The sequence below is a fragment of the Macaca fascicularis genome, chromosome 2 (assembly GCF_037993035.2).
Source record: "Macaca fascicularis isolate 582-1 chromosome 2, T2T-MFA8v1.1".
Lineage (NCBI taxonomy): Eukaryota > Metazoa > Chordata > Mammalia > Primates > Cercopithecidae > Macaca > Macaca fascicularis.
Genome location: NC_088376.1, coordinates 35,305,623 through 35,327,725, shown reverse-complemented (window position 1 = coordinate 35,327,725; position 22,103 = coordinate 35,305,623). Strand labels below are relative to the sequence as shown.

The window sequence follows — 22,103 nt, the reverse complement described above, 5'->3', positions numbered from 1 at the left end:
TAGGGTTTTGTCATGTTGCCTGGGCTGGTCTCGAACTCCTGAGCTCAAATGATCCATCTGCCTCAGCCTCCTAAAGTGCTGGGATTACAGATGTGAGCCACCACACCTGGCCACAAGGCCACAATCCTTTTTTTGGCGGGGGAGATGGAGTCTTGCTCTGTTGCCCAAGCTGGAGTGCAGTGGTGCCATCTTGGCTCACTGCAACCTGTGCCTTCCAGGTTGAAGGGATTCTCTTGCCTCAGCCTCCCAGTAGCTGGGATTACAGATGCCTACCACAATGCCTGGCTAATGTTTTGTTTGTTTGTTTGTTTGTTTTTTGTATTTTTAGTAGAGACGGGGTTTCACCATGTTGGCCAGGCTGGCCATGAACTCCTGACTTCAGGTGATCCACCCACCACCACCTGCACCTCCCAAAGTGCTGGGATTACAGGTGTGAGCCACTGCGCCCGGCCCACAATCCATTTTTAACATAGCAGTCAAATGACTTCAAGTCAAATCATGCCACTTCTCTCCTTAAAACAAAGTCTGCAATGAATGCTCATCTCAATCAGAATAAAAGCTACAGTTCTAAAGATGATGGTTTATGAAGATCCACATCATCTGTCCCCTCTGAGTCCCCTCAGATTTCTTCTCCTATCACTCTACCTTCACTCACTCACTTCTGGCCTCATAATCCTTATGCTGTTCTTCAAACATGCCAAGTAGGCCTGCCTTAGTGACTTTGCTAAACCTGTTATCATGGCCTGAATGCTCTCCCACACATCCCGTGCTTTCTTTGCCTAAATCTCATCTCCGTGAGACCTTCCCATTTAAAAGTGCATCTTGTACATCCTCCTTCACTTCCACCCCATATTGGCCATTGTGATCCTCATCTTCCAAAACACTTATTATGCTTATTATTTGTTATCTATCCCTCTCTCCTTCTAATAGAGTATAAGCTTCACAAAGGCAGGAACTTTTGTCTTTTTTATTCATGAATGTATCCCAAGCACTCAGAACAGTATCTGACACATAACAAGTACTAATAAATATTTGTAGAAAAACATAATGACTTGGAACTTATAAGTTCCCAACTCTTAGCCCAGTATTTTCTGATGATGCCAGGATGCTTCTTAGCATCATGAAAAGGTGACTTTAAGTTATACCCTGAGAGACAGTCTCATTAGAACTGCAGATGGATTTAATATAAGTTTAAGTGAACTAAATGAAATAGAAGAAGGAAAGAAAGGACTCAATGGAAATGAGGAAGGCAGATACTAGTGATCCTTAAAAATCTATTTTCATGGCTGACTCTGTATTTAGAAATTTATTTTCAGTTATTTTTATGGACTGTGTTGTCATAGCAGTCCGATGGAACATGCTTTTCCGCTCTTTAACTCTCCTTCTTTCCTTTCTAGACATGTGGTGGGCACACATGTACCAGGTAGGCTGTGCTGGGTGCTGAGGTTCCATAATCTTTGCCCTTGAGGAGCTCAATGTCTAGCAGGAGAACCAGATAGATAATTACAAGATACTGTGATAACTACTAAAATGGAGGTGCAAAAGAAATGCTATTGAAACAAAGAGAAAGTTGCAGTCAACAGAGTGTATTCTCTTTGAAAGATAAAGAGTTTGGAAAGTCTTCTGAGAATTGAGCTGGCCTGCCAGGTGAGTAAGACTTTGCCATGAGACAGAAAGAGTTTCACAAGGGCATGTTTAGGACGTAATGAGGAGTTACATGTGACTGGAATACAGACTTCAGGGAGGTGAAACCATATGGGTAAATGGGGGGCCAGTTTTTTTGTTTTTTGAGATAGGGTCTCACTCCATTGCTCAGGCTGGTGTGCAGTGGTGCAATCACTACTCACTGCAGCCTCAACCTCCTGAGCCCAGGTAATCCTCCCATCTGAGCCTCCCGGGGGAAGCTGGGACCACAGATGCGTGCCACCATGCTTGGCGAATTTTTTTTGTATTTTTTGTAGAGATGGAGCCTCACTATGTTACCCAGGTGGGTCCCAAACTCTTGGGCTCAAGTGATTCTCCCACCTCAGCCTCTAAAAGTGCTGGGATTACAGGCATGAGCCACTGTGCCTGGCCAGGGGCCAGTTTTTAAAGTGCTCTGTTTGACATGGGGCAAACAGAAGACATCAGCAATTATTACATATGGAAGTGATAGAGCCCACTCTGTGTTTGTTTGTTTGTTTGTTCTGAGACAGAGTTTCATTCCACCGCCCAGGCTAGAGTGCAGTGGCACAATCTCGGTTCACTGCAACCACTGCCTCCCAGGTTCAAGCAATTCTCCTGTCTCAGCCTCCCGAGTGGCTGGGACTACAGGCGTCTGCCATCATGCCTGGCCAATTTTTGTATTTTTAATAGAGACAGGGTTTCACCTTGTTGGTCAGGCTGGTCTCAAACTCCTGACCTCAGGTGATTCACCCACCTTGGCCTCCCAAAGTGCTGTGATTACAGGCATGAGCCACTGTGCCTGGCCACCCACTCTGTGTTTAAGAAAAACAAAGCTGTGGAAAAGATAGGATGGTGGAGATACGTTAGGCCTGATAGAGAATTATTGGAAATACCTTTAATAAGACACTGAGGGCTTAGAACTGGAACTGTGGCCCTGGGAATGAAAAGGAGGGAATTCAAGAGATGCTCCTGCAGTAGAATTAACAGGCTTTAGTAACAGGCTACGTATACTGGTAAGGGAAGAGCTGTGGTCAAGGCAATCTCGTGGCTTCTTGTTTGGGTGACTGAGAAGATAAATTGAGATTGGGACCACAAAAAAAATTGTTTTGGAGTAGAGAAGATAATTTATTTTGTCTCCAGTGTGGGATTGAGACAGGTTATTATCTTGATAGAGACTATCAGTAGGCAGCTTGACAAAACAGGTCAAGAATTCTACAGTTAGATGGGGAAATAAGGATTTTAGACATAGAAGACAGAGGCCTGGGTATACTGGCTCATACTGAATGTGGAATGGGGAACCCGAGAACAAAGAAAAGACTCAGGTGAGTGCACGTGCTTTCTCTCCCTGTGATATTTATTTATTTATTTTTAAATGATATGCTTCTTTGTACTGTAAAATATTTCAGGTGTTTGGCAGAGCATTGTCCTAGACACTGAGAAAAGAGAACATGATCAATTGTATCTTACTACAAAGAGATCTAGTACAGGTAATGACTGAAAAGAGTCTTCTTAAAACAAGAAGCCAGTTACAGCATCTGTCCTCTCCCTAAAACCTTTCCATGAGCACAACAGCTCAACTTGACCTGTGGAGCACTTAGTGCTTGCCTCTGCAGCCTCAGCCGTCCACACATTCACTAGCCTTTTTCCAGTTCCCAAAGTGCTCTATGCTGCCTTTAGCCTCTTGGCCTTTATGCATTCTCCTCTTTTGTCTGTAACATCTTCCTCTCTCCTCACCTCCATTCACCTGCTTAGTACAGTTTCTCCTTCAGGTTTCAGTTTGAACATCACTCCTCCAAGAAGCCTCCTCTGACCCATTAGGCTAACTGCCTGTGCTGTATTTTCTCCTGTATGCCTTTCATCTAGAATTCACCATACTTTGCTGTTAGGGCTGATTTAATTATTTATTTCCTTGTCCACCCCTCCTTTCTCCATAAGGTCTGCAAGCCATATGGGGACAGTCTTCTTGTCTGCTGCTGTTTACTCGGCAAGCTTAATGCTTGATAATAGGAAAATACTGAGTACATAATAGGTACTCAGTAAATCTATGGCTTATTAAATAATCATGTATCTTGACCCACCAATCCTATTTTTGGAAATTGGTCTAAGAAAGTAGTCTATAAGACACCGTGGAATGAAAAGTGAGTATGATATGGTAGAAATAGGATATTGGAAAGTGTTCGGCTTGAATCCTGATCCTATTACTTGTGGCATGTTATCCTCTGAGGTTCAGTTTTCTTCTCTGTAAATTGGGGATACTAATAGCTGCTTCACAAGGAAAGAAAGGCCACTGAATTAGACACTGACAGCTTTCAAAAGAGAAGTTTTAAAAAAAAGAGATGACAGAAGGGTGGACATAATTTTATAGAATAGTTAAGCCATAAGATGGATGTAAGAAAATACTACAAGAGCATGCAAATCATTAGTTCAAGAAAATTGGGATTGAAGAGAGTGAGGTGGAATAAGCACTTGAGGGTGTTTTGATGAGAGGATATTTGGGCATTTTCATAGTGTAAGGGAAGGAGCCAGTGCAGAGGAAGAAAGTGAAGTTAGCCAAAAGATTCCCTGGGGTCCTGAGGAGACTGTGGAGATGGGCTCACACTCACAGTGAGGTCAGCCCATGCAGGAGGAACATGGTTTCCTGAGGGACAGCAGCAAAGGAAAGTTAAAGCTACTGAGACATTTTTGAGGTTGTGAGAGTAGAACTTAAAAGACTTATCAATGGATTATCTTGCTTATAAGAATAAAGAAAACAAAATGGAATCAGACATTTGGGACAAACAGGCCTTCCTGCAGGGAGTAGGAAAAGTGTTCAGTAGAGGTGAATACATTTACCAAGAAACATTGACTCAGTTGAGGATAGAACAAAACGTCAACATTCATCGTTTGAAATGGTGACAATAGGCTTGGACTTTTGCTTGCTTCAGCTCTACTCACAGATCAGAATGAAAAAACCATGTGACTGACTGACTTGATCTAGAGGCTTAGGTATTGGCGTGGTGAGCAATGTATGGGATAGGTCAGCATTATAGCTGTCAGAATTGCCTAGGTTTAGGGCAGTACTGGAGTGAGGAGCGAATCGGAGCATACCAAAGCAAGTTGCCAATGTCTTTAGCAAATGATGAGATATATTCCAAGAAACTGAAGATAATGGCAACAAGAATGAGGAAACAGGTGTTATAATCAGAGGGCCTCATCTTTGAGGGAGGAGCAGTGCTGGATATCATTGAACAAAGGATATGATTGAACAAGGGCTTTTAATAGCAATGGAGGAACAGGAGAATGGCAAAGCAACTATGCTGAAAACAGAAGTCAAATAATAGAGACATGTTGGCACATACAAATGTGTAGATGGCCAATGATTGGGTCTCTACAGTATAGTCACTTTTGAGGCTCATTCATAACTTCTCTCTCTTATTTATAAATAAACTGAGTTCCAGGCTTCTGACATCTGAGCCCAGCCACAAGGAAGTCAGGCCAGGTATGCAGGGCTGAACATGTATTCAGTTAGCAAATAGTGATTGAAGGCACAAGGTTCTAGGCATTGTCTACTGGCTAAAGACTAAAGAGGAAACATGGATGGTTCCTGCCTTTACGAAGCTCAGGGTTGAATCTTGGGCATGTGTATTTGTGCTGCAGATTCTCAGCTTTACAAAGATAATGAGAGAAAACTGGGACTTCCTACCAGTAAGTCTCCTTCTTGTGAAATAATTAGAGTTGAACATTGAGATAGGGGGTGGGAGAGCACTAGTGAAGAAAGTCCGAAAGTGTTAGTAAAATTTTGAAATTAAAGAAGCAGTTTGACAAATTTTATTATTTTCAAGCAACATGCTACGGCCTTAGACTTGTGAATTTTCCAGCAGACTCTGGTGAATTTAATTGATATGATCTGGAATCTGGTTAAGTGAGTCTACTGGCACTAGCTAAAAACACTGCTTATAGTTGTGGGTAGAATTTCATGCGTGGAACCCCCTACTCTAAGGAGTAGGGTTGCAAAGTATCTTGTATATATAGGACATATCCTATATTTAATGATTTTTGTCTTGCTTCCTGTATCGGCTTTTTCAGAACATCCTAAGTGTCCTGTATTCTGTTTTTTTCCCAATGAATTACAAAAATTTGGCAGTTACAGCCATTTGTCAAATTTATCTAGGCATCCTGTACTTTTATTTGCTAGATTTGGTGGCCCAACTAATGAGCTACTCAACCCCTACAGCCTTCCATGTTTCAACCTTCTCTGTAACATCTCTCTTCTAAGGTGAGTGGCCACCCAGCCTAATGGGCACTTCTTATCTCAGGAGTTTCCCAACATTGAATGAAAATCTGTCTCCCTGACATTTTTACCTGCTGTCCCTAGCATCTCTCTTTAAGATTATACTGAATAAATCGAATCTTTTTCTTTACAGAAGTTCAAATATTGAACTCACTGTATTAGAGGCCACATCATGTCACAGACTCTTAACAAACTTTCTATGAGCCCAAACCAGTGGCGTGCTGGTAAGATTTGTAGCATTTAATTTCTTTGGTGAAAATGCTCCTGCCACATTGGAGCTGCCCAAGTGAAGTGGCTGAACTGAGAGTTGGGAACTGATGTACACATTCCACTCTTGAGATCTGTATAAGCGGGCTGCAGCACATCAACCCTTAAATTTTTCTTTTTGTTAACATTTTTTGCTGCTTAATCATATTTCACTCTACCTGCATATTAAATTGTTATTTGTGTTTTAAGGGAAAGAATTCTACAAACATACCACAGGTAGATTTGACAAGAGGAGGTGAGAGACTATAGAGAATGAAGAAGAGGGTAAGGTAAAAAATAACTCTTAAGTTACTAGATATTGCTGCTCATCAAGATAGACAAGAGTAGGTTCAGGGAGAAAAGGTAACCAATTTATTTATTTATTTATTTATTTATTGAGACAGAGTCTCGCTCTGTCGCCCAGGCTGGAGTGCAGTGGCGCGATCTCGGCTCACTGCAAGTTCTGCCTCCCGGGTTCACGCCATTCTCCTGCCTCAGCCTCCTGAATATCTGGGACTACAGGTGCCCGCCACCACACCCAGCTAACTTTTTGTATTTTTAGTAGAGACGGAGTTTCATGGTGTTAGCCAGGATGGTCTCAATCTCCTGACCTCATGATTCACCTGCCTCGGCCTCCCAAAGTGCTGGGATTATAGGCCTGAGGCACTGCGCCTGGCCAAAGGTAACAAATTTATATATTAATTGGGCAAATATTTATTGAGCACCAATCCATGCCTGGCATAGATACTTCTAGGTACTGAGGACAGATAGAGCAGGGAACAGACCAGATAAAATCCTTGTGGAGTTGATATTTTATCTTTTTAGAAATGGCCCATTGAATGAAACCTGTGGGACTCTCTTTGGAGACTGAACCTTCTGATGAGTAACTCTCCTCTCCTTTCCAGCTTTAAGGCACTAGGACATTTGATAAATACCTTTCTAGTACCTTGCACCACACCATTAAAGTTCTCCATCCAAACTTATTATTTATTTTTTTAGACAGAGTCTCACTCTGTTGCCCAGGCTGGAGTGCAGTGGCACGATCTCAGCTCACTGCAACCTCCGCCTTTGAGTTCAAGCACTTCTCCTGCCTCAGCTTCCCAAGTAGCTGGGATTACAGGCATGTGCCACCAAACCTGGCTAATTTTTGTATTTTTAGTAGAGATGGGGTTTTACTATGATGACCAGGCTGGTCTTGAACCCTTGACCTCAGGTGATCTTCCCACCTCGGCCTCCCAAAGTGCTAGGATTACAGGCGTGAACCACCGCACCCGGCCTCAAACTGATTTTACATAGTGCAGTTGCTACCTTCCTCAGAAAGCCTTCCCTGACCTTCCTTACTTCCCCCACTCCAAATCTGGGTAACTCTTGTTCCCACAGTAACCTGTGTAGTCATAAGACATAGCTCTGGTTTTTCTTTGTTTGTGTCTTTTTACTCCAGTATGTGTCTCTTTACTTCCCTAGTATATTGTGCACTTCCTGAGGTGTTTCCTCAGCAAATTCCATCTTAAATAGATGAGGCAGAGCCATCCCCAGCTTTGCCTTTATCGGAAGTGGTAAAGTCCAAACTACATTTTCAATGTAAAATGTTCATTTAAGCCAGTCAAATCATTTTACTTTATATTAATATTTTCCATCTTGCTGTACTAAAACAAAAATCCCAGACACAAAGGGAGCTCCTGAAATCTGCCTAGAGGAATTTTATTTTAATTAAACACACACATACGTTTTTTAAAGTTCATTATAAAATCCATGCTTTTGAACTTCCTAATAATGACTTTATTTGCTGTTTTACATTTGGCTCACTGCTAGAAGACAGTTACAAGCATAAGAAATGGACCCAAGGACAGACATTTACTTGGGAAGGAAATAACACAAAGAAGCGTATCAATCGATGTCTTTGTCAGTCATGTGACCAACCAGGAACGGGGGTGGCTTTGCTCTAGATTCTGGCATCCAGTAGAAACCATCTCTAGAAACCATCTCATCTTTATCCATAATGGTAATAGAGCACGGTGTTCTCTAGACACATGTAGATCTGCCACATGGCAAAGCTCTAAGACTCTTAAGAATGTCCTTTGAACATGATTTCTTCTTGCAAAGTGGGCAGTTTCAGCAGGACCTGTAAGTTTGCTTAGGTTTTCTGAAGATACCGGCATTAAAGACTTAGACTTACACATTCCTTTTGTCCTCCTGACATATTTCGTAACCACACTCTCAACATTCCAATAAGTTTTGAACTTGGAGGCCCTTAGAACATAATTACATTTCTAATAAGTTTTGAACTTGGAGGCACTTAGAACATAATTACATTTCTAATTTTGTTTCAGTTTGATATGTGTCACTTCCTTCCTTCCTTTTTTTTTGGTAGAGACAGTGCCTCACTATCTTGACCAGGCTGGTCTTGAACACACCAGGCCTAAAGTGATCCTCCTGCCTCAGCCTTCCAAAATGCAGGGATTACAGGTGTGAGCCACTGTGCCTGGCCTATACTTCCTTTCTTAAATCAACTATTGATTGATTGATTGATTGAGACAGGGTCTCAGTCTGTTACCCAGGCTGGAGTACAGTAGTGCACTCTTGGCTCACTGTAGCCAAGTGATCCTCCTTGAGGACTATAGGCACACACCACCATGCCCATCTAATTTTTTGTATTTTATGTAGAGACGAGGTTTCACCATGTTGCCCAGGCTGATCTTGACCTCCTGAGCTCAAGTGATCCTCCCATCTCGGACTCTCAAAATGCTGGGATTATAGGTGTAAACCACCATGCCTGGCCTTAAATCAACTTTAGAGTCAACATCTATTATCACTGGAGCTTCTAGAGAAACTCCATCATGTGGTGCTCTCTTTCCTGATGTGTTGTGCTCAAACAGCTTGTTCTCATCAGATGACTTATTTGTTATGATGTCTATACTTCAAGAGCTGCTATATGTATTACATACATCAAATTTTTCTATAAAGTTTGATTTTTGTTTCTATAAAAGGAAAATAAATGTTCCAGGACCAAGGGACACAAAGAGTTTTAAAATTTTTAGTTCTATAGCCTCATATATTTTAAAAGAAATATAAAAACAGATAGTAGCAGTTTTCCAGTGGAGAAAACTTTCCAGATGTCTCCACTGTATCTCCTTTCTTTGCCTCTCCTTGAGAGAAGGCTGGAACTGATGGGTAAATTGGTTTTTTGCCCATCAGCCTATTCACATCTTTCCTTCCTTGCTCCTACCCTAGATTGTGCATTCTTTTTTTTTAAAATCTGTTCCATTTCAGACATTTAAAGAACAGCCTTATCTAATCCTGCTCAAGCAAAATCTCAGAATCCTTAAATACAAAAGGTCCTGTGTGGCCAGTCATATAGTTTACGGCAACTCTATGAACTTTGACCTAAGTTTTATCTCTGATTATATTTGGGACTGCTGCCCCTTTACATTAACACTGAAAAACAAAACAAAACTTAGGCAAGTTTTACGGCAAGCTGGGGAAGGGGCATGTGAAGAGGTAGGAATTGCCTGAGGTTGGGGGTCCCTAAAACATACAATAATCACCCAAAGCCCATTTTCCTCAAAGCTGGGGGTAATGGCTAAAGTACGTTTTCAAAGCATCATCTGCCCTGAGAAAGGGCAGCTATTCTTTCTGCAGAGATCTCTGTGCACACTAATCTGTACTGTCCTCAGTACCTTGATGGCTGCTTGTGGTCATACACTCCGTGGACCAGTCTTGAGGGATCACAGGGCCAACCAGCTCAGCAAACCTCTCCAGAGGACAGCTGGAGCTGCAGCCAGGTAGCGTGAGCAGATACGGCTCGTGCTGCGTCTCATTCCGATAGTACATCTCCACAAAGTACTCCCTGGCAGACAAAGGCAGAGGAGAGAGCTCTGTTAGTTCTGTGTTGTTGAACTGCCACTGAATTTCTTTCCACCTGGACTATTACATGACAGTTGAGGGACTAATGGAAAAACGTATGGGGAGATTTTAGCCAATTTAGGTGTGTAAATGGGGAGACTGGGGCAGGCGGGACAGATTTGCAGGGTGGAAATGGGAGGGCTTGTTTGTTAGATGAACAGGGACATAGGAGGTGGGCACCAGGATGCAAAATCAGAGGAGGTGGTGAGAAGTGATGGTTGCAGGGAGCTGGGTGTGACTTTGAGCCTTTGGATAAGAAGTGGGAGGCAGGTGGGGGTGTTGGGTTTTCCTTCTCCTCCTCCCTTCTTTATAGGCTTCTCATTTACTCCTTTTTTTTTTTTTCTGTTTCTTGAATATTTCTTTCAGTCCTTCTTCTGAATGTATCTCCCCTCTCCTTAACTAGGCTATAAACATGGAACTGAATAATATATAACATATGTGCTTGAATATATAGCAAGACTGTATCAGAAAATTATTCCTCAGAAAAAAGATGTGGGTATGTGTTCCAGTCCTTCCATTGTGTCACATTAAGGAGAGCTCTCTCAATGCTTAAGCTCAAAAAAATAAACAAACCCCCCCCCCCAAAAAACAACAATGTACTATTTGGGAAAGTCCAATGGTGTAAATTAACCTCAGTTAAACCACCATGAGTTGCTTATGGAAGCCATTTGCTAATCAAGGAGGCAGGAGGGGAACTCAGGTAGGATTTAGTGATCCTTCTTTTGGTGGTAACCTTCCAATGGCTACTTTTGGATGTCATTATAAACAAGCCTTTTAAAACATCACTTTAAAAAGCCATATAAACATAGTAACTGCAAATATTCACTTATAAGATGTCTATAATGCCGGGTGCGGTGGCTCACGCCTGTAATCCAAGCACTTTGGGAGGTTGAAGCGGGCGGATCACGAGGTCAGGAGATCAAGACCATCCTGGCTAACACGGTGAAACCCCGTCTCTACTAAAAATACAAACATTAGCTGGGCGTGGTGGCACATGCCTATAGTCCTAGCTACTCAGGAAACTGAGGCAGGAGAATCACTTGAACCTGGGAGGCAGAGGTTGCAGTGAGCTGAGATCACACCACTGCTCTCTAGCCTGGGCAACAGAGCGAGACTCCATCTCTAAAATAAAATAAAATAAAATAAAATAAAATGTCTATAAAACTTACAAAAACCTCCCTAATATTATATGAATGGATGCTTATATCTTGGAATAACTTTTTCAGTAACAGCATCTTCTGTCTTAAGATGATATGGCCTAGATGATCAATACTCCATCAAACTCCATTATTCTCTTTCCATAGAATTGAATTATGGCTCAGAAGTGACCACATTGCCAAGACTCCCTTGTACCTAGGTGGAACCAAGTCACTAATTTAGCCAGTAGAAAGTGAGTAGAAATGATATGTGTCTCTTTTAAAAAGCTGACGTGGTTGATAAGCAGGTTGCTGCCTTCACCCTTTCATTCCTTTCTACAAGCTGCCTGCAAGTGAGCATGGCACTCTTGAAACTGTAGGTCCAAAAAGGGAACCCTGGGTGCCTGAATCACCACGTGTGAATCCCATCTATTAATGTACACCTGCATTGTACTGTTAGATAAGTGTGAAATTAACTTTCATTGGGTTAAGCCTTCAAGAATGTGAGGTTCATCTATATAGAAGACAAAATTACCCTTATTAGTGAATATATGTGGGAAACAATTTTAAAAGACTCAAAATTGGCTTCAGTGGTGAAGACACAAGCAAAAGATGCATACAAAGAGTTTAGATAAAATCATTTTATAAAATGTAAAAGTGAAACAAAGCAATATTAACTTAATGAATTATTTTATATAGTCTATGATTTTAAATCTCTATCTAACCCAAAATTAAATCTTTAAAGAATATTTTTAGCTACCTTTTCTACAACCTGAACAGTTTACATATTTAAGGTGGCTGAAAATCTAAAATATTCTCTCTTTCTGTCTCTCTCCATATCTTCTCACAAGACAATGTGAGATCACTTCACAGCCAGGATCACCATAAGCTGGCTTAGACAGAATTTATTAACTCGAAGCCTCCTTGTTCCTAATTTAAAAGCAATCATGTTTAACCTTTGATATTCCCCTAGAGTGCCAATAAAAAAAAAAAAAATCCTAATATAGCAACAAATTGGTCTTGACCTTTATGTGACCCTTGGTTAATTATTTTCTGTACGTCACTGGCCCTCAGTTGAAAAAATACTCCATACTTGATTCATAATATAGATTTAACTCAGGGTGGTAAGAGAAGGCAATTCAGTGGGAGAAAATGCTTCTGTGCATCCAGAAAGCAAGCTCTGGACCACTGGGGTCCAGAAACCAGAAAACAGGGAGGCACAAGTAGAGTCAGTAGCTTCTCTTGTCTTATCCCAAAGGAGATGGTGCCTGCTCCTGAAGCTGATCCTGGAATTTGGTTGGATTTATTAACTCTGTGCCCAGAACTGGCCTTTTGAAGGGCAGACTTGTGCTGGACTTGTTATTAAGAGAGGGTTGTATGTCACTAGTCCTTTCATTCCCATTTTCTGCTCTATTTGGCCAATCTCCATTTTGTGGGTCTTATCTCTCCACTCTGACTCTAGATATTTGAGAGCAAGGTTAACTAAGACCACATTTTAGTTCTAGTTCATTGTGCCTGACACCTAGTTAGAGGTTCAATAAAGAATGTATCTGCCATTCTCTAACTGTGCAGAACTCTCTTTGTAAGCAGTGAAGATATTGGCTGAGAATGAAGTCTCTGTGCTGTTACTTTCTTACTCTACAAATTCAGGGGCCAGAAAGTTACATCCAAGACTACAAAATTTGCGAAATGAAATACAGGGCCCATTGCTTAAACATTATTACAATTTAAAGATGGCAACAGCAGATCATTAAAACAAGCATGGGTTCTTTTGAGCCAGGTCCCCATGTAACTGCAGTCAGGTTGGGGTGCAGCTATTGTGAAAGCCTTGAAGGAAAGGCAAAATAGATCTCCCTGACTAATCCTGAAATAAACTCTGGGGTCACTGCCTTAACTCAGCCCTTTCCTTGCTCTTATTTCACTAATAATATCCCATGAAGTCTGGTAACTTGTCCCAAACACCTCCTTCTTCTCCTCCCAATGAGAATGTCATTGTCACAGCAGATAAACATTTTTGGCATGACCTTGGCTGTGATAATCAATTCTTCCCCAGTTTTTCCAGGACATTCCTGGTTTTAACAATGAAATTCACATGTTCTGAGAACACCAGATTTCATGGGTCAATTCTGGGTGAACGGGGACACTTGGCTACTCTAACTTTGGCCCTTCTAATGCGTTTTCAAGATAAGCCGTGGTCATCTGGTGAGGGCCACACCAGGTCACGAAGAGGTAGACACCAGTTAGAAGTTTAAGAATCTTGACTTGTGGATATGAATCATCAGAAGCTGAATGAATATGTTTGAATTCTTTAATTTAAAAGATATTATATAACCATCAATAAATTTTTCTCTTGCCAAGTATATATATAATACATGCCTACTTCTTAGAATACCTTAATTTTTTTAAAAATGTAATTTCTATTACATAGGCTATTTCCCAAATTTTTCATCTACTGTGCATGTTATTTTCCAGTAAAAGTCTTCATGAAAAAGAAAAAAGAAACATGACTAGCAAAGAGCTTGTTACCACCATTCTTCCCTCTGAATATAAAACCAAATCAAAGACAAACAGGCACACAACCCTTAACCCAAAATAATAATAATGAAACCTAAGGTCCAGTGATACTGGTTTTGAAAAGCACTTCGTCACTTACCCCTTCTCAAAGTACAATTCCATCAAGTGGCAAGCAGCATAGGGAGGAAGGAGTCCGTTGAAAACATCTAGCGCCACCTGTAGGCCACTCACAGTAGTGTCATGCTACAGAGATTGAAATCAATTTTATCAAGCCTGTTCAGATTCACATTCAATAGGTATGAAACACTTGTAGAGCACCATGATGGCTTCTGATTCAATTCAATTTCCCATGCGCCCCATAATGACTTAATAAGTAGAGAAGGAAAGATTTTGGTTGCGTATTAGTGGTGTGCTAGGCAGTACGATTTAGATATGTATCATTATTTCCACTTAAAAGATGAAGAAATTGGCTGGGTGTGGTAGCTCATGCCTGTAATCCCAGCGCTTTGGGAGCCCGAGGCAGGCGGATCACTTGAGGTCAGGAGTTCGAGACCAGCATGACCAACATGGTGAAACCCCATCCCTACTAAAAAAAAAAAAAAAAATGCTGGGTGTGGTGGCGTGGGCCTGTAAATCCAGCTACTTGGGAGGCTGAGACAGGAGAATTGCTTGAACCCAAGAGGCAGAAGTTGCAGTGAGCCAAGATTGCACCTCTGCACTCAGAAGGTGACAGAGTGCAACTCCATCTCGATAAAATAAAATAATTTAAAAAATAATAATAAAAGATGAAGAAATTGAGACCCAGGGAAATTAAGCAACTTGCTTAATGTCATATAACCCAAAAATGGAAGAAAGTAAATTTGAATCAAGTCTCCTTAAGTGCTGTGCCTTTTTGAAATACTTTCAAAGTATTTCAAACACATTAATGCTAGATTATATTTTTCTATAGATTAGCATCATCTGTGATTTAAAGTTGTGGAAGAATATATGAGGTTTAAATGTTTAGGGAAGATAAAATACTAGAAAGTATAGGGTGCAATTTAAAAATAATTGTAAAGCTAAATGTTTACCCCAGAGTGTCTGGAAGGTATAGGGGAGTGGTTTTCAACCCCCTTTCTGCCACTGATTAGCTATGTAATCTTAGGCAATCCTCAACTTCCGTATCTACAAAATTGGGATAACATTTGGCTGCCTAAACTGTTTGGCAGTATGCACATATTCAAAAGGGGTTAGAAGTAATCTAATAGAGAGAGAGAGAAAAAAAGGGGCTACAGATATGACATGCTGGAAGTCACACCATAAGTTAAAACTAGAAATCAGATTAGACACTACAAAAATTGGCAGAAATGACTAATTTCAGGCCTGTCTGTCTCCAGGAAGCACTCTGCTCCTGCCCAGGGCTATTTCCCTAGTCTATACCATTTAGGGCTCCTGATAATAAGCAAACTTCAGTCACCTCTTTCACCTTCTTGCATGAATAAAAACATGACTTTCTTTCTCCAGCCGCAGCTGAGAAATCTTTCGTCATGGAGACGTGAGTGAAAGGAGTCAGCACGCTATGTCCTGTTTACCTGCTCATCCCAGACGCCATGGGCAGCTATTTGAATGTATAATACAATTGCAGAATTTTCCCCCAACACGGTGTCGTTCCCTGGCTTCTCAGACTGTTCTCTCCCTGGCTTCTCCAAGATGAAAGCCTGTTCTAAGATCTCTTGCTCTGTTTTCCTTCTACTCCCAAATGTCGCTCTAACTTTGAGTTGCAGTCCTTCTTCTCTTTCCTCCTTCTATTCTCTTTGCCATCTGAAGTTTTCCGCTTAGATGCCCCTGTGGCATTTCAAACCTATTGTCTAATCGGTACATTTACCTAGCCCAAGACCACCTCCTTCCTGCCACTGAGAACTGAAAACTAGACTTCATCTGGGGCTTCACCTTCCACATCATTGTCTTCCACCTACTTCCAATTCATCACTGAGAATGCACACTCAGCTTTCGTTATAACCTGGCTCACCTCTTTTCCTCTCCTGTCACTGCCCTAATTTTAGGCCACATCCCCATTTTTCTAGACTATCACAAAAGATTTCTACACCATATCCTGTTCCCAACATCCAGTCATTCTACAAAATAATTAATTTCCAAAATGCTGCTCCTATCCTGTCACTCCTGCCCTGCCTTCCCTGAGCCAACACTGACAGGGGGTTCTCCCTTGCTTCCTTGCTTCTTTCTACAATTAAACAAAGAAGCAGCAGGACAACATGGCCCTTCAGCTGCCATCCAGCATAAACTTCTGACACTTTATAGCAGGGCTGTCTAAAAAACTTTCCTTGATGATGGAAATGTTGTCTATCTTTGCTGTCCAATTTAGTAGCCACTGGCTATATATGGTTATTGAACACCTGAAATGTGGCAAATACACTGAGGGATTTAATTTTTCATTCTACTTAATCATAATTAATTTAAATGTAAGTAGCTACTTGTGGCTACTAGATTCCATATTGAGCAGCACAGTTAATGTCCACTAATTTGGTACCACCTTTTCCACGCACTACTCCTGGCCTTCCACCTAAGTCCTAATGATTCACTTTATTTGTCCTACACACTAGTGAGGAGCACTTACTAAGCCCTTTCATCTTGATGTGTTGGATGTGCTGCCTTGTCCAGGAATCCTTTCTGCTTCTCTTCTCCACCCTCTTGGAACAGAAGGGATGCCTAGCTTTTCTGAGGCGCTAAAGCACTTGCCTGCATGGCATTTCCATACTGTTTTGTATAGTGTTTATGTTTGTCTTCTTGTTAGTTTAGATTATAAATCCCTTAAAGGCCAGAATGATGCATTTAATTCTAAAAGCTTTGTGCAATGCCTACTACGTACAAGGTGATGGGGAAATGAAGATAAAGAAGATGAGGTCCTGTGCTTCAAGAGATCATACACTTGAACAAATAGATGCTAAATGAAGACAAAAATACTTACTGTAGAATACATGATAAGTTTTTTGTAGCTTGGCATCTGAGTTGCTCTCTTCATGTGATTGAGGATTTCATTGACCAGGACACCTTAAAGGAGATGAATCAATAACAAAACTGAACCAAACATAAGCTTCTATTTTAGTTCATTCGCTTTTTGTCAATTCATAGCTGAAGACCCTCCCTGCCATGACTTAAGAAGTGGCGCAAAGATCTAATTTTGTTGAGCATCTGTGTTAGGTAGTGTGGTTTACATACCTTTTTAAAAAACCGAATCCTATGTCTCAACCCTTTTATAGGTAAGGAATCCTAAGTCCAGAGATATTAAGTGACTCACACAGCCAGGTGAGGAAAGCTGGACTGGCACACTAGGACTGTACCATACCAGGTTTTGTTAAAGCTCAGATTAGGAGGCTGATAAACTTGGAAGGAACTTCAGACAGCTTTTTCAGATCATAAAAGATAATTCTTAGTCCATGTTCTTCTCCAGAGCGGACCTGAAATGACAGCACAGTGGGTACTCCTCTGTTTTCACCCGTCTTGCTTCTACTCTCTGGCAGTCAGACCTGTGGGAGGCCATGGGAGAAAGCAGCTCTCTGGATGTTTGTACAGATCATGGACTATTCTCTGTGGATCATTTTTCCACGTTACCCTAGGTGTCACTATGTGGGGGACAGCCAGCATCTTTAGCTTTCATTTGAGGTTCTGTCTGTCTTCAGTAGAGGAAACTTTTGCTCTTCACACTTTACAACTGAACACCTAACTGCTGTTGCTCCTCAGGTGGTGAAAGACAGATACAGAGCTTACAGTATTTATCCTATTTGTAGGCACTGAGGGCTGTGGGGTACCTTGTGGTGCCAAAACAAATCCTGTTTTAAGGACATGTTGCTTCAGAGATATCTATAACTATCTGGTGTCTCTGTTGGTCTCTTTACCCTGCATGTGCTCTCCTGGCTGAGAATGACCAGTAGGGGGTGTATGTGTGTGTGTGTGTGTGTGTGTGTGTGTGTGTGTGTGTGTGTGTGTATGTGTGTGTTGTAATGAGCGGGTTATTAACAGATTGACTATAATCTCAGGTTCTGTAGTCCACTCAGCAAACACATACTGAGCAGCTATGATGGGCCAGATACTGTGCTAGGAGAATCAGACCTGGTCCCTGCCCTCCAAAAACTCATAAAACAGTAAGAAGAGACAGGTCTGTATACACCAGTGAGTATAAAAAGGGGTTAATTAATGAGGTAGGTGATCTGCTGTTTCTGTAGATGCTGGAAATTCCTTGAGGATGAACAGGATAATCTGAATGTACATGTCTAATAGGTCTAAATCCCTCCCTCTCAGAGAGGGTTGCCCTGTGGAATGCATTAGGGACTTTAGCTTGATTAACATGTCATATTGGTGCTAAACTCTGTGGCCAAGCTTTTGGGAGCCATGACAGCCACCTGCAGTCAGCAACTTGCCCTTTGTCAACAAGTGCCTTTTGGTCAGGCTGCAGTTTTGGTAATGAATATATCAGTTCTTGGTTCTGGGATGATTACAGCCTTATCCCAGGAGTGATTGGGGTGACTATCATGATTCTCTTCAGGCTCTGGAATATCAATATTCTGTTTTATAGGGGAAACTGAGGCTCAGAGAGGCTCCGCAACTTAATCAGATTATACAACTTGTAAGCAGGGAAGGAGAGCTTTAAATCTAGCATGTTCTGTGTCAAAACCTTTATTTGTAATCATTAGACCATGCTGTGGTGGAAAGCTAGCTTCAAAGTTATCTGTTGTATCCTTTTTAAATCTTTATAAACTAGACGAAATATCATTGATTTGAAGACATAAACTTTACTTCCTTCATTTCTAGTCTATAGCAGAGGTTGGCAAACTTTTCTGTAAAAGTCCAGAGAGTAAATGTCTTAGGCTTTGTGGGTTATAAAATCCGTTGCAACTACTCAGCTCTGCGGTGGTAGCATGAAAGCAGCAATAGACAACGCATCAATGAATGAGTGTGGCTGTATTTCAGTAAAACTTGATTTACAAAACCAGGTAGTGGGCTGGATTTGGCATACAGGCAGTAGTTTGCCAACCTCTGGCCTAGAGCAAGAAGAGCTCTCTTCACTGATATGACCAGCCATATGGTCCTAAATTTGCCCCAGGGATTTTTATTTGGGGTGTGTGTGTGTGTGTGTGTGTGTGTGTGTGTTACTGAGCAGTGTCACCCTTGAAGTTAAATGATGAAATAAACTTAGACTGGGCACAGTAGTTCATGCCTATTATTCCAGAACTTTGGGAGGCCAAGGTAGAGGATCGCTTCAGCCCAGGAGTTCAACACTAGCCTGGGCAACATAGAGAGACCCTGTCTTGGCAAAAAATAAAAAAAAAAATTTTTAGCTGGACATAGTGGTGCATGCCTGTAGCCCCAGCTACTTGAGAGTCTGAGGTGGGAGGATCGCTTGAGACTGGGAGGTCAAGGCTACGGTGAGCCCTGATCATGCTGCTGAACTCCAGCCTGGAGGTCAGAGTGAGACCCTGTTTCAAAAACAAACATACAAACAAACAAAAAATACAAAGAAACAAAAACAAAACAAACTAACCAAAGAACTAGCAAAGGCCAGAAGATGGCCCTGATGTTTCCACATTACTCTTTGTCACCTAGACAATGTGTGTTTTCTGTATAGGACTGTGTTCAGCTGTTTCATCATTGAATGAACACGTAGTTGACAAATCTCTCTTGCCCAGCCAGATCTGAATAATAGTCTGAGCTTTGGTTTTGGCAGAACCACACAGGAGAAAATTTCCTGCTTAACAATGGTGCTGGACTTTTTCCAGAAAGCAGGACTGCTGGTTTCATACAAGTGCCAGCCTTTAGAATCCAAGATCAGGGAACATCTCAGAGAAGGACTCTTATAGACACAATCTAGTTTAATCTCCTCATAGGTAGTGAAACAGAGATCCAGAGAGGGGAAGTGGCTTCTCCCAAATGTAATCTTCTAGTAGCCAAGGGGAATAAAAGAGGAAACATGAGGAAAGTGGAGCAACTCCATTTCTTATTCATATATACACATCTCTACATCTACTGTTAGACTACTGTCAACTCCTGTCTAGTATAAAGCATGCTGGGATTTTATTCAAATGCAGATCCTGATTCAACTCATTTGGGAGTGGGGCCTGTATTTCTAGCCAGGTGGTAGTTGATGCTGATGCTGAAAAGTAGACTGCACTTTGAGTCGTGAGGGGCTAGATGCCTGAATCCACCATAACTAGGTTGGGGGAAATAAATCAAGAGTCCCACTTCTACCATCTGATGGGGCTTGTGACTGAGTCACACTGCTGGCACCTGGTGGGCCAAAAATTAGGCTGAGTGCTTATGTGGCTTCCATGGCACCCTCTGCATCTTTTGTTGTTAAGCACTTAAGATTGAGCTTCTGCCCATATACACAATATGTATCCTGCCTGGTAATTTTTTCCAGTACTCCAGGTTCCATCTAAGACTCCTCTCTGGAGGCTCTCCCTTCCTCAAGGCTGGATCTCGTTGCTCATGTGTTTAATGTGAAGTAAGGACTTGCACATTTCTACCAAGTCTGTCTCTGTGCTATGCAATCAGGGTTTCTGTAATAGCAGGTCTACAACATCCTCATGTCATTAATGGCCACTGTCGAAAATTTTTTGCCCCAACCTACTTTATTCATCTCACATGTATTTGCTCCTGACCATCCTGGTTTCATACCTCATTCCCCTAATTACAGCTTGCCTCACTCTTTATACCTGTTGGGCAGCCCTGCTTTTCTAGCTATAATTGACTCCTTTTCTGGTCAGTGATTTGAATTTTTTCCCTAGTTAAGTAGCCTCAGTGAACAACCTCCGAGTCTGGTCCAGCCCTAATATGCTTTGCCTCTAGGCATTCTCTTGGGATTTTGATGGACTTGTCCTGATGCTATGGTGAATAGTGTCTGTCAATGGCTGGAGTCATGATGCGATTTTATTAATCTCAAAATGCCTCGAATATGTGTGCCAATCTGACTTGGACCATCTCCTGTGGCTTGGACTTTCCTCATTATGTCAACCTGACATGATGGACTTTCTCTTTTTCTTTATCCCTAGTTTTAATACCTATGATAACCACATCTGAGTCTAACACCCCATTTGGTATCTTGGCCTGCCCATCCAGTTTCTCTCATAGGCCCCAACATCTGTCCTTGTCTTTGCTGGTCCTGACTTTTTTCTTCCATCCACTTATCCTGATTACAAGAATCCAGCATCCTCTTGCCTGGGTCTGCCTTCATATGGCAGGGTGTCCTGTGCTACAAAGAGCCAGTTCTAACCAAGAAGAGGCATCACTGATAAATAATTCTCAATAGCTTTCAATGTCAATGAAAAATTTCAAGCTGTGTTATAAACTTGTCAGTTGTAACGTATTTTAATAGTGCATAATTAGTCTGAAAAATATAACAATTTGCCTGAAAAATATATTTTATCAGCTTTCAGAATGACTACCACTCAGGGTTTCAGGAAAACAGGCCACTTTTATCATACCTCCCACTTGAAAAATTCATCATATAGGCCACAAGACACAACTGATTTTCATGGGACTCAGACAAAGATTCTTGATTCTTGATCTGGAAGGGATGGAAAGGATCATTTAGCTTTGGCTTTCATTTTCCAGATAGAAAACTAAGGGCCTGAGTGAGTAATAGTTATGATTACACTAACATATGACATTGATTGACAGTGTATTATGTACCAGGTACTGTTTGTTCTAAGCCCTTTAAATACATACATTCATCTTAATACTCACTGTCTATGAAGTAGGAATCATTAATATCCCCATTTTGCAGAATGGAAGCTGGTGTAAGAGTGATTAAGTGAATTGTCTGAGATCACACAATTGATTAGTGGAGGGACTAGGACTCAGACCCAGATCATTCAACCACAAATCCAATATGCCCCTCTCATTTTTTAATACTTACCCCCTTGGAGCCTAGATTTCTCTTTCTGCTTGTGAATTCCATAGAGGGACAGGAGGGACAATTCTGACAATTCTCTCAGTTTGGTCATGGCGTCCTCAGTGGCCCAGGAAGGTAAAGTGAAATTGTGAACACTCTGTAGCAAAGAAAAAGGAAGAAAAATGTATGTGTATTTGTATGACTGTCCTCTTTGTTGACTTATTTTATCCTTTTTCACCCCACAAGAACTAGTAGGGCCAGACTTGCTTGTCCTGCCATTTCTTTCTAAGAGAACTTCATATTGTGATAAGTAGTGGTATTGACTTTCAGAAGAGAAGCTTATATAAATGAATTTGTCCATTCCTACCCAGCCCATAGCTTTTGGTTTAACTCTGGATCAGTGGGTGGCTCATATTTTGTAGAGTAAGGGTGCAGTAGGGAAATAATACCTCATTCCTTTATGAAAGGGTTAGAAATCTTTCTA

The 22,103-nt window shown here is 41.4% G+C and overlaps 1 protein-coding gene across 1 annotated transcript in view; it reads right to left on the bottom strand.

Annotated features, from left to right (window-relative positions):
• The window catches only part of ACP3 (acid phosphatase 3), a 50,699-nt gene that overhangs the window by 2,756 nt on the left and 25,840 nt on the right, over positions 1 to 22,103 (bottom strand). Inside the window, exons 7-10 of the mRNA XM_005545772.5 lie at positions 21,644 to 21,776; positions 16,700 to 16,782; positions 13,874 to 13,977; positions 9,859 to 10,028 (exon numbers count right to left, since the gene is read on the bottom strand). Coding sequence (XP_005545829.3) covers positions 9,859 to 10,028; positions 13,874 to 13,977; positions 16,700 to 16,782; positions 21,644 to 21,776 — 490 coding nt within the window. The remainder of the gene's footprint in view (positions 1 to 9,858; positions 10,029 to 13,873; positions 13,978 to 16,699; positions 16,783 to 21,643; positions 21,777 to 22,103) is intronic.